The sequence below is a fragment of the Bos mutus genome, chromosome 23, assembly GCF_027580195.1.
Source record: "Bos mutus isolate GX-2022 chromosome 23, NWIPB_WYAK_1.1, whole genome shotgun sequence".
In the NCBI taxonomy this organism is placed as follows: domain Eukaryota; kingdom Metazoa; phylum Chordata; class Mammalia; order Artiodactyla; family Bovidae; genus Bos; species Bos mutus.
The window spans coordinates 46,276,114-46,289,263 of NC_091639.1; the positions used below are offsets into that span (position 1 = coordinate 46,276,114).

At 43.0% G+C, this 13,150-nt stretch overlaps 1 protein-coding gene across 22 annotated transcripts in view; it reads right to left on the minus strand.

Moving 5' to 3' along the window:
- DST (dystonin) overlaps nt 1-13,150 on the minus strand; it is a 516,386-nt gene that overhangs the window by 182,964 nt on the left and 320,272 nt on the right. For 21 of the 22 annotated variants that reach the window (XM_070361385.1, XM_070361379.1, XM_070361397.1 and 18 more), the window contains 15 exons: nt 12,813-12,908; nt 12,240-12,367; nt 9,202-9,295; nt 8,589-8,743; nt 7,110-7,572; nt 6,892-7,020; nt 6,658-6,735; nt 6,423-6,584; nt 6,240-6,344; nt 3,562-3,657; nt 2,261-2,386; nt 1,532-1,684; nt 1,189-1,343; nt 740-866; nt 87-270 (listed from right to left, as the gene is read on the minus strand). In XM_070361385.1, coding sequence (XP_070217486.1) covers nt 87-270; nt 740-866; nt 1,189-1,343; nt 1,532-1,684; nt 2,261-2,386; nt 3,562-3,657; nt 6,240-6,344; nt 6,423-6,584; nt 6,658-6,735; nt 6,892-7,020; nt 7,110-7,572; nt 8,589-8,743; nt 9,202-9,295; nt 12,240-12,367; nt 12,813-12,908 — 2,251 coding nt within the window. Of the gene's footprint in view, nt 1-86; nt 271-739; nt 867-1,188; nt 1,344-1,531; nt 1,685-2,260; nt 2,387-3,561; nt 3,658-6,239; nt 6,345-6,422; nt 6,585-6,657; nt 6,736-6,891; nt 7,021-7,109; nt 7,573-8,588; nt 8,744-9,201; nt 9,296-9,408; nt 9,817-12,239; nt 12,368-12,812; nt 12,909-13,150 lie in introns of those variants that run through there. The other variant, XM_070361398.1, reaches the window with a different exon arrangement.

A 13,150-nucleotide genomic window follows, 5' to 3' on the forward strand; every position in this document is an offset into this window, starting at 1 on the left:
CCTAAGACTGAGAGTCCCAGTGATAATAGAAAACAGCCTGGACTAAACACCCATGGGGAAAAAAGGCAAGGGTTCCCATGCTTTACCTCTTTCTGCAGATTTAAGGAGTTCTTGATAATACTGCTTGCACACATTAACCTCCTTTTCCAGTTGTGTTATATCTGAGCCTGAAAATATTTGGGATTCCTGGCTATCTTCAAGAAAATCTTCAAAACGGGATTGCAGATTACTCAGAACTTGCTGATGTTCACCAGGCAACATGGTCTTTATCTAAAGAAGACCAATGATCCATTATAGTATTAAGGGTGAAATTTCAATAGGACTGATCTCAAGTGGTTCTTATGGGACATGAGTTTATATTAAATAATCATAATAGAAAATCATTGGAAATTAATTTTTTCTTCATTCACAACTTTAGGTTTTAAAAGACAAGGGAAAACAAGACTACAGAATTTCATAGATGAATGAAACTACACCCATGTCTATATGCCCAAACACTATATACTATGCCTCCCAATGAAAACAGAAACACTGAATGAAGTATGGGATTTTCAGATCCCCCAATTCTTAGAAAGTACCTCATATAAAACAGGCATGTAACAGATATTCAGTGAGTAAATGACTTTTATCATGGATCTGCTGGACCTCATCTGACTCAAGGGATAACACAAAGGCCACTCCTCATGACAAGAGCCTGCATCTTGGGACAGGTTGGGTGGACGTGCAGATCTGCACTTACTGAAGCCACATTGCTCGCTCGGATTCTGTCAATTTCATTGATGAGATGGTGCCAGGAGACCACACTCTTCATGTTTATGTGAGACTCGTGCCAAAGGGTCAGGACATTCTGATATTGCTGCTCAATTCTGAAACACATGGAAGAAACTCAGATTCAGCCCTTCCATTCCCCACCAACATGTGTGACGGTTTCTTTCTGTGTTTGAGACATATCTCAAGTTTACTAGCTCGAGGTCCTTCTGATCCAGTGCTGTTACTGTTCAGTTGCTAAGTCTTATCTGACTCTTTGCAACCTCATGGACTGCAGCATGCCAGGCTTTCCTGTCCTTCACTATCTCTGGGAGTTTGCTCAAACTCATATTCTATTAGCCTTGCCAAAGCATTGATTGTTTCTTTTACCTTCAGAGACCCCCAAAGCCAGCCCTACATCTGGAACTAAAGCACACAAACCTGTTTGCAAGGTCAACCGCCTCTTTGTTTGGAGGAGGGACGGTGAAGCACACAGAAGGGACCATGGCCTCATTCCCAGTGGGGCTGATGACCTTCCACTTAGCGCGATGAGAGTTGTTTGCCAAAACGCATTCATCGTCTTTGAAAATGGTTATCTGGTTTTAAAAGAAGAACAGAACAACCAGATGTGGTCACTCCGGTATTTGTCTCTTTCCACACCCAATCTTGGGTATTTTTTTTGTCTTTGTAAGTGGGAAACTTTACCACTAGTGAGCAATATGACCTTGTTTTTTAGATACATGAATAATGCCAGAAACAGGTCTGTTTCTAGGAGTTAAAGTACCTCAATTTGTCTGTAGTCACAGATGGCTTTGATCGGAAGAGAAGTTTTGAGTGGACAGTCAGCATTTCTGGGCTTCAACTGAACGATTGTTTTTGCTCTCCCCATCAGGCTCGCCACTGTACTTTTATACTGCAGAAGCTCTTCTTTCTCTTCCTGAGGAATAAATCAGAAGGCTTTTAGAAGCAAACAGTGTGTACTCTCTGTTCTTTTAGGGCTGTGCACAAATGCAGCTTCCCCAGCAGAGTCTTCCGTCTGAACCGTCAGCCCCTCGCCGCCCACTCTCCCCCTGTGTTGTCTGGTTGCTTTCTTTCCTCCTTCACATTTACCAGTACCTAACAGACTACATGTATTGTGCTGTACTAATTTATCATGTTTATTGCATCCCCCCTGGCAGGGTTCTTGTCTGCTGTGTTGGGTCCCAGCACTGAAAATAGTGTCTAGGGCCTAGAAATACTGCCAAGTCTTTGTGGAATAAATGACTAAACACACATACTCACACACAAAGCACAGCGAGAGCATTTTAAAGTACTAAGGCAATCACATCAAACAACACTCTTGCTGTGTGCCAAAAAGAAAAAAATGCTAAAACTCAACGTTTAAGTGGTTGAGTGAGGCGGAAACACCAAGAGTACCAATAAAATGCGAAGCTCCACGCACAGAAACGCAACCAGGCACGCGTCCAGCCCCACTACGCGTCGCTGACGAAGCAGGGGGTCTTCCTGCTCATACCATGGACTCCTGAACGAGGTCCTCCAGTTTGTGGATGCTGCTGGACCTGTCACAGCTGTACTTCCGCTGGATGGCATCTTTTAGATTCCTCAAGTAATCTGTGGCTTCTTTGGCATCATTGAAAAACTAGCAAAAGATGAAAACTGGCAGTTAAAAGTGTACGAAACGCCAGCAAAGCCCCCAGGTGTCAGGTTTGAGTACCAGAGTCCTGTGTGTACCCCTCCTACGTGGGAACAGAAGGAGCCGCAAGACTTCTTCTCCAGAGCCCTTCCCTTAACCAAACACCAACTCTTGAACTTGGATGATGATGAGTGAATGCTAAGTGTCCAAAGTTTATGTCTCCAGAGAACAAACCTGTGGATGCCCAGGGGGAGGAGAGGTGGGAGAAGGAAGGACTAGGACTCTGGGGTTAGCGGATGCAAACTATCAAACACAGGGTGGATAAACACCAAGGTCCTACTGGTATAGCAGAGGGAACTGTATTCAGTATCCTGTGATAAACCACAATGGCAAAGAATATGAAAAATAATACAGCTATATAACAAAGTATATGTCTATATTGTGGTCGTGGCCCTGTATTACTTTGATTGAACATCTATTTCACTTTAGAACATCTATAAACACTTAAACAGTTGTTAAATGAAAGTGAAAGTCAGTCATGTCTGACTCTTTGCGACCCCATGTTCTATAGCCTGGCAGGCTCTTCTATCCATGGAATTCTCCAGGCTAGGATACTGAAGTGGGTAGCCTTTCCCTTCTCCAAGGGATCTTCCCCACACAAGGATTGAACCTAGGTCTCCCGCATTGTAGGCGGATTCTATACCAGCTGAGCCAGGGAAGCCCAAGAAAACTGGAGTGGGTAGCCTGTCCCTTCTCCAGTGGATCGTCCTGATCCAGGAATCAAACCAGAGTCTCCTGCATTGCAGGCGGACTCTTTACCAGCTGAGCTACCAGGGAAGCCCAAACAGTTGTTAAGCGGGGATGAAACTGCAAGAATATTTTAAAACTTCTGAAGAATAGGAAAAAAGCTCCCCCTAGTAAAATTGTTCCTCAAAAAGATAAGCATGGACAAAGTTAAGATTTTCTGACATTTTAAGTGGTTTTTAAAGTATTTCTTCTTTACGAAAATGCTTCCATTTATCCTAAAGGACATATAACCCTTCTATCCTAAAATGAAGACATTTTGGTTTCTTTCCGCCGCAGTCAGACATACACGCATCCCAACATTACACCATGGAAATGGTTCCTGTAACTCAGCTGAAATTGCAGTACCACCCGCCGACACGGTGACCGTTCCATACCTCGAAATAAGCGCCGTTCTCCTTCACGTGCTGCTCCACACACTGGCAGAGCTGCAGGATCCAGCTCCACTGCGTCTGCATTGCCGCGCGGTAGGCCTGCCAGGGAAAACACAGTCACCACTGCCGTCTGCACAGCAAGACACACCCAGGCTTCTCAGGGTTAAAAGACGGCGGTCTACACAGGTGATGAGATGCCTTTAACAGAGACTTGAGAAGCAGGGACGTGAACTGTCCCGCTAAGCTAAACATTCCCACTTGCACAAAGCCAGTCCTAAAAGTTTAAACTTACATTTTTCTTTTTTAAAAAATTTTTAATATAAATGTATTTATTTTAATTGGAGGCTAATTACCTTACAGTATTGTATTGGTTTTGCCATACATTGACATGATTCTGTCATGGGGATACATGTGTTCCCCATCCTGAACCACCCTCCCATCTCCCTCCCCATCCCATCCACCTGGGTCATCCCAGTGCACCAGCCCTGAGTACCCTGTCTCATGCATCCAACCTGGACTGGCGATTTGTTTCACATATGATAATTTACATGTTTCAATGCCATTCTCCCACCCTCGCCCTCTCCCACAGAGTCCAAAAGACTGTTCTATACATCTGTGTCTCTTTTCCTGTCTCGCAAACATTTTCAATCAGTCTAATTTCTTTCAAATTTTCAGTTTCTTGACTCATTTTTCTTGTCACATACATGAAAAATGCTAACTCTGGGGCTGTTTTTCCAGGCAGACTTCTTTAACACTTGAGATAGATGCAAGCTATCCAACACTCTCCTGTGTGGAATCCTCAGATACACCCCCTTCACTCCATTTTCCTCTGTCTGTTTTCTGAATTTTTGTATTATTGGATAATAAAATCCCCCTTCTGACATCAAAGTACATGGTGTGTAGTTTTTGTCCTGTTTTTGCTTCCAAAACTAGTCTTGAAGCTCTTGGCAGGAGTGGGGCTGATCTGTTTTATCGGGACTGTTTGGGAAGGGTGGAGAAGCTTATGTAATTCTTTATCAGTATAATTATGGGATAATATCAGAGATAATACTAGGAAGTTTTATTTCAAATGTTTTTTACTTGAATCTTTATTCAGTACAAGGTGCCTCTTTCATGAGAGCAAAAATACTGTAGGAAAGGCACCTACTTACGGGGAAACAGGAAACACCCTTTCCTATTTAAGGTGCAGTTCCCTGGCTTCCAGAAGAGGGCGGCCTAGCTGCTCTAACGACTGTCTTACATAAGACGGCCCCTCCTAGAGAAACAGGCCGCTGAACTCGGTCCAGGCAGCTTTCTGGATGGAACGTACAAGGCAACCGTGGAAATCTGGCAACACTTCCTGATCACGTTACGTGCTCCCTCCAATTAAGCTACTTAGAGTAAATTGGCTATAAAATACACATTGTGCATTGTTAAATTATTAGCTTCTTTTCCTCATAAAATACAAAATAGTGTTGATAATTAACTACTATCCACCGCCTACAATACATTAGATGGGCCTGAAGAACCATAAAGATGACTAAGGCTTAATTTTATCCTTCCACATCCTCTTAGTTAATTAGACTAACAGCTCTACCTAAAGGTAATCAGGTTCACATCCACTTCATCCACGCCCATCAAAAGTCTCAACCTATAATCGCACTTCCTAGCAGCCGTCACTTCTCTATTTTAAGGAATACCCCACCTTCAGTTGACCACAGTATAAAAGTATATCCAGACCCATCATGATTCTAGTCTCCTTTCCCTAGTGCTTCCCCCCAACCCCCCCTACCCCCCGCCCCACTCTTCTAGGTCCTTAACATTTCTATGTAGTATTGCCTGGGGATGAAAACCACATTTTTACATGAAAGAAGGGCAACTGTAACATTCCCTAGACCTCCAGATGAGGTCTAGAATTTCATGAATCTTTTGTGTCATGACAACTTATTTTAGGGAACAAAGATTCTCAGATCCCTTTCCTCAACCGCACATCCCATTGTAAGCACAGTTTCATTTTTCTTCCTCTGGAAATATACAACTGTCCACATCTGATACTTCTCCCCTCTTCCATAACCTCCAGCACATTTAGAAAGTCACTAACTCTAGCAGATACCAGGCCTAAAAACTAAACACCCCCACCCCACCTGCACCTCACAGGCAGCCTGATAAACTCCAGGTCAGCCCTCCCCTTCTGGGTCTGAAATGTGTGTTACACCCTGAGGACGTTCCTGTCAGAGCCAGATCATGGACAGGATTAGTAAATGAAATAATAATAATAACCAGGACTTCTTGAGAACCTACTATGTATCAAGAACTGAACTAAGCTAACAGTACACTTTTCTCCTCCTCACACAACTCTACAGTTAGGAGCAACTTCCCCCATTTTAGGTAAGTGAACGGGACCCAGCAAGGTTACAACCTCGTGCAACATCACGTGGTCGGGAAGAAACTAACGTCAAAGCCTGACAAGACAAGGTCCTTCAGAGTTACTGTCCTGCATCTCTATGGCCACAGGGGTTGACACCAATGGGTGACACGCTTCACGCAGAGCAGAAGGCACATCAGTATGATTTGTCAGAAGTGTTATTTTTGAGCCAGGTTGTAGTAAAAGTTTGATAGTTTGCATTTTTCTATTTATCCACAAACAATAAAAGAATCTGAAAGGTAACATTCGAATATCCATATTACACTTTCTGACTCACCTCAATGGTTAACCGGGCTGGGTGATTTTCCAGAAGCAGCTGCTCCGCTATCTCTTGAACTGACTTAATAGTTTCTTCCTTTTGATCAAGTTCTCTCATCAATTCCTAATTGAAATAAATACATTAGGAAATGATAAAACCTGAGAGGCACTGCTAACATTCAGCCACAGAAGCTGCACTCACAGCGTGGTAATCTCTCTTCCGGGCTATGTTGGTGTTTCTTTCACTCCAGTCGTAAGCAACTTCCTCCTCTTCTTTTTCATTCAACCAAATAAGTTCATTCGTTGCACGAGTTACAAAATTGTGGAGTGCGTCAAGGTGCCGCTCCTGATTCCTGGATGTATTCTTTATAAGGAGAATCATGGTAAGAATCATGTCTTTGCCATATAAAGGGAAGGGAAAGTTAAAAAAAACTTACCAAGAGTTTTGCATACTGATTCTCTAATCTGTGTAACTTTTCTGCATAAGTTAGTTTAAGAGGTGCCGTCATCTGGATCTATAACATGGGATAAAAAGACAGCAGGTTAGGAATCTTAAGAAATTCTGATTCACTGGCAATCTATCTTTTATCCTGTGACAACAGGGTCTTAACAGAAAGAGCACAGCAGAAGCTGGGATGAAATATATACATACAGACTTTAAATTCACATACCTCACTGATCTTAGCTTCTTTAAGGCTAGATTCAAATTCTTCAATAGCTCGGTGGACATTTTTATGATTTTCTAAGTGGCTTTCAACACTTGGCAAATCTGATCCCCATTCAGTGCGGTCCAGCTGCACCTTTAAATAGGAAGATATGAGGTTTAAAAAAAAAAAACAAAACTGGTAGCAATAAGGCCTGAAACTCAGGTAAGAGTAAATATTTTTACCTGCATCTCATCCACCCAATTCAAAAGGTCCTGAACAAATTTCATGTTGATTTCCTCTTCTGTTAAATTCTGGTCCAGCAGAGATGACTTGAGAAGGGGCTTTCGGATCTGCATCAGCTTCAGAGTCTGCAGGGAGCTTGTCTCCCCTCCTGAGCCGAAACTTGGAACTAACCCTGATGGGAAGCCAGGCGTATAGGCAGGAGTGACAGACGGGGTCAGGCGGGAAGTCAGCCCTGACGACAGGCCCGAGGTCACGCTAGACGGGGTCAGGGAAGGTGTGAGACCCTGCGTCAGCCCTGAGTTCATGCTGGGGTTTAAGGTCTGTGCAAATCCTGCGTTTAAACTCTGAGAGATTCCTGATATCATGAGCTTCGTCTGCTCCGTCGTCAGCACGCGGCCTTTGCTGTACACTGAGGAACATTCGTTCCGCAAGGCCATGATGTCATCGCGCAGTTTTGCAACCCTGAAAAGAAAATCAAAATGCGTAAGCTATAATGTAAGAGGTATTGTTCACAAAGGCTGACCCCTAAAACTAGGGACTCTAGTTACCAAAATGATCGATATTGGCTCATCAGCCATAACAAAGGCATCACACTAGCGCAAGATGTTAATAACAGGGGAAGAGGCTTTGAAGGGGTGTTATGGGAACTCTAGACTGTCCACGCAATTTTTTATAAACCTAAGTTGCTCAAATAAATAAAGCCTATTTTAAAATGTCATTATAGTCACACTGATAAAAATTTACATCACGATTTTTTCACTCAATGTTGTACTGTAAGTATTCTATATTATCATATGATCTTTACAACTGTAATTTATAATGAACTCAATTACAACACTATCATAGTATATGCTCATTCTCCTATTGTTTGACACACAGGATTCCAAATTTTTGACATGGACACTTTTTTCCCTATATTTATTTAGATAAGTTCTATATTTAGAATTATTATAGATGCCTAAAAGCAGAATTACTCATTTGAAGCATCATTCATAGTTTTTGCCTTATACATATATATCATATATTTAGATATTTACATAATATATATTATATACAACCAGAAATGTTCCATTCCTATCCCCAAACCCACTTCTCAGAGACACAGATTTTTATATACATATTTTCCCAATATTTTGTTATGAGCATTTTCATAAGATAAACACAAAACTGATAAGTTGACTTAAAAGATAATTTTCTCATTATTGTCCCTTTTTCAAATATCACACATGAATATTTCAACTGCAGGTTAGTTACTACAGTATTAAATACTACATGTATCTAAAATTTTTTTCTCTTATTTATCTTTGAAGAACAAAACCTACTAAACACACCGAAATAGGACACAATTAATGTGACACACATTGTCAACAAAAAAGAGCTTAGGGAACACTTCATAAAATCGCCACCCTCTACGTCCTTAATGAGGGGCCACGGAACAGTCAGCGAGGAGGACAAGGCTGACTAGGAAGCTCCCTTACCTCTGCACCAACTGGTCTGCCTGGTAGTACTTTCCATCAATAAGAATCTGTACATCAATGACATGCTGGCGTAAAAGGTTCTCACATTCAAGGATATATCCAGCAATCTCTGCTTCATTCTGAAACTGCAGCCCGGATTCCAATCTTTTAGAATCCTGTATTTTAAAACAATTCAATATTAACTCTACATTAATTAACTAATTAAACAAATTGCAAATCTAGCCTCAGGGACTTCCCTGGTGGTGGCCCAGGAGTGAGGACTCGGCGTGTCCACTGTAGGGGGCATGGGTTGGATCTGCGGTCAGGGAACTAGACCCCGCACGCCATGAAAGTGAAAGCGTTAGTCGCTCAGTCATGTCTGACTCTTTGGGACCCCATGGACTGTAGCCCATCAGGCTCCTCTATCCAAGGAATTCTCCAGGCAAGAATACTGGAGCGGGGTGCCATTCCCTTCTCCAGGAGATCTCCCCAACCCAGTGACTGAACTCATGTCTCCTACACTGCAGGTAGATTCTTTACCATCTGAGCCACCTGGGAAGCGTAGAAGATTTTATTTCATCTGAATGTACCGACCCCTCTACAGCAATTCCAGCAGCTCCTGAAATGAACTTACAGACTGGAGAGCATTTCGGGCAAGCAACAGTTTGTCTTCACAGATGACACTGCCCCTCTGAACTCGGTTAGCAATCTGCTGCAACATCTCCAACCTAAAAGAAGAAACAAAATTAAGTCTTTCCTTCCGAAGTCAGAGAGCTAGCCACCCCTGAAAAACGAGGCCCACCAAAAGAAAAACCACAACCCCACACCAAGGACTCCATACCTGTGTCCATCAAAGGATTCATTGCCAAAGCTAATACAGGAGTTGATCAGGGTTGGACCACAATGAACCGAGAGGAAATTCTCATTTGAGTCAAGACTAGTCCGAGTGCTGGTCGTGTTACTAAACACAGAATCACTGCTCCGGTAACTGTAACTACTGCTGTGCATTTTTATCTCGCAATGATGTTTTTTCTTCCACCATTAAAAGTAGACTAGAAAGTACACAGTCTGCAGAAAGTGCTACTTCTAATGGTGAAAAGAGGCGACTGGCTGTTACAGCTTTTAATGGCTCCTTAAATATGCCCCAACATGCATATTCAACACGCAGCAAATAATACGCTGATAACTATTCAAAGGAATCCCGCCTAGAGCCATGGGTTTGCTAGCTACGGTCTGCCTTTTGTAGCCTACACTAAAGCCCTACATGTACGGACAAGGCAGGCTGATGGGGCGTCACTGGACAAGACTTGCCAAATATTTTCACCAAGAATCATTCACTTGCCACCAACTCAAAAACAACTCTGATGTTTCACGGAAGCCAAAGAACAATCAGGTCACTCTGGCAATACCAATCATCAGCTAAAAGAACACAAACAGCCAATCAGAGCCTCATCCTAGCATTTTGGAAAAACCAGCTCTGTACTGAACAACACAGGGTTAGAAAACCGGTAAGTACTAACACCTACAAACAAAGGAATTTGACAAGAAGCAAAGCACCTTTCCTTTTTAACCAGCGCAGCATTTGTTGATTAGGTTACATTAACTGGAAAATTGTCCAGTTACCTTCCCCCCCCCAACAGGAACCACTCCCAGGAATGTTACGTCTACTCTCACTAAAGTTACTTTTTATTTTTAAAAGCCAAAGTGCTAAGAAGAGTATCAGTGTGATGCTTGGAGATTTAATTTGTCTGTGCTTGTTTTTCCTTTCTACAGGTTATTACCTGGCCTAAGATCATTGGCTCTTTCTCATTTGCCTTTTACATACTCCCATGCCACAGAGCTATTATTTTGCAATACAGAGTTAATGCCAAAAAACTTGTTGCTTCAAGAAAAATGAAGGCATTCAATCAGCCATGCTAAATATTTTCCTATCCCCAACACTGCAAAGCCAAATTGCTGCTTCCCCAACTAGAGGCAGACACTGTCCTTTTTAGGAGGGAATTTGAGAGTGTCATGTCAAATATAGTTAGTAAACAGAAAAGCACAAAATAATAATAGTAGCCAGCACCTAACATTTCTGAAGCAATTGTTAGGTGCCAGGAAATTAACTAATCACTTTATAGACATACTCAGAACCACCAAATGTGGTTCCTACTATTACATCCTATTTACAAATGAGGAAACTGAAGTTTAGAGAGGATAGTGAATCTAAGATTACATGGCATGAACACTGAGCTAATAATTCATCCAGGATTGACTGGCTCCTAGACCTTGAACTCTTAACCACAGCATTCTTTTATTTACATAAATTAAAATCCAGCTGTTATTCTGACAACTAAAATCAACTCTGCCCCCTTTCTCTGGCACCTTTTCTATCCTTTCATCAGATTAGAAGCTGAGCATTTCATTTGAACCACCCAGAATTATCTCCTCCCTACAAGGTCCATCCTAGGTATTTTGCACTTATTCTGGTTCAAAAGGATCCAGTTATGTAGACATAATACTCTGCTTTAACAAGCGTGTCATCAATGATGTCATAAAGGCCTGACAAATCAGACCCACCCTCGGATCTTCAATGCACTAGTTCACACTTCTTCCACGTGGAAGTTAGGAGTGGGTGCAGAGAACATCAGTATATTGAGGGCCTCCGGGTAGCAGAGCCGGTGTTGTGGGCAGTACAAGGAACCACAAACACAGGAATCTGTCTGCATGCTCACTCTGTGGAACTGGCAGTCCTCATTCAAGCAATCGCAGAGAAATGTATAAATTACAACCGAGATGAGTCTATGAAGGAGGACCACATGGAACAGGAGGGTCAACCCCAAAACACCTGAACCAGCCTGGGAGACTTCAGAAAGTTTCTGGAGGAAATCATACGGGAGCTGAGATCAGAGGAAGATCAGGAGTAAGGAGAGGACGAACCAGACGACCCAGCCGCAGGAAAAGACAGTGCCAGATCTCACAAATGCGGAGGCTGGGAAACAGGCAGGCCAGCGCTCCTGAGAGGCGGCCGGCGTGGCTCGCCAAGGACCAGAAGGCCAGCCTTGGGGACTCGGACCATGAGCCCCACGCAGCACAGCTCAGGCTGGAATGGAAGGACCGTCCAACAAATCCCTCCTGAGGACCTAGGCGACTTTCCGGGGCGCCTGGTGAGGCAGGAGAGAAAGGAGGAAGCTGAGGGATGGTTTCGGGCCCACAGACAGGGTGGGACTGAACCAGCGATCACAAGTCCTCCGGGCGCTGCCTCACTGCCCTTCTTTAAACAGAGGGTTCACTGCCCACAGAGAGGGCCGTAGCCCAAAACATACCAAGAAACAAGGTAAGCTCACGGTTAACCTATGTTATGTATGGATGAGCTTCTGGTGACTTAAAAGCTGGAGAAATTCTCACGGGTCCTCCTGACTAAGTCTGTAACCGCCATATGAGATGCAACTGCACACACCAACCCAGGCCCCCCTCCCGCATTACTTCCCTGATTCCTTCCTCAAACCTCTTGGAAGAGTTTCTAGGTAACAAAATGGGAGAATCAGAAAGACTTAGCCAAGGTCACACAAACAAGCAAATGGAAAAGGCTAATGTTGGTCCAGGGTGGCATGTCTCCAAAGCTTAAGCTGTTTGCGCACCACAAGCGGACCCCCTCACTGGACACCCCGGGCAGAGAACGCCCCTAACCTTTCAACTTCGGGACGAAGAGCCTTCTCCCTCTCCAGCATGGCGATGATGAGCTTTCCCCACTCCTTTTCTATGTCGTTTGGGTGATAACCTTGAAGGAGTTTGATGCGTCCAAACTCTATCCAAATCTAGAGAAAACAGCACAAAAAGGTGATGTGAAGCAAAGACATTAAAAATCACGCTTCTTAAATCAAGACAGACTATTAATAAAGATTACATTTGATATCATATGATATCACTTACAGATGGACTCTAAAAGATGACTCAAAAAAGCTAATCTACGAAACAGAATCCCAGACACAGAGAACAAACTTGTGGTTGACAAGGGGGAGGGGTTGGAGAGGGGGGAAGGGAAGGACTGAGTTTGGGATTAGCAGATACAAAGAGCATTATACAGAGAATGGACAAACAGCAAGGTCCTACGGTACAGCCCAGTAAATACATACATAACTGAGGTATATAACTGAGTTACCATGCTGAGCAGCAGAAATTGACACACTATAATCAATCAACTACACCAATAAAATTTTTTAAAAGGAGACATTTGCCAATTCAAAGGAAATTTTTTCTTACCTCTAATAATTTATATAAGCGTTTAATTTTTGATTTTTCTGTCTCCTTTGGTGGAATTTCTGTTTCTTTAAACTGTAAATACTGATTGTAAAGTGCCTAAAATGAAAGGGAAAATAAATGAAGAGCTGAACTTCAAAAATCTGTTTTCATTATCACATAATGTCACGACTTCAAATGCTTTCTATTCTGTCGCCTGCCTGGGTGGCCTGGCATGCGTACTCAGCTACATCTGACTCTTTGAGACCCCATGGACTGCAGCCCACCAAGCACCTCTGTCTGTGGAATTTTCCAGGCAAGAATACTGGAGTGGGTTGCCATTTCCTACTCCAGGGGATCTT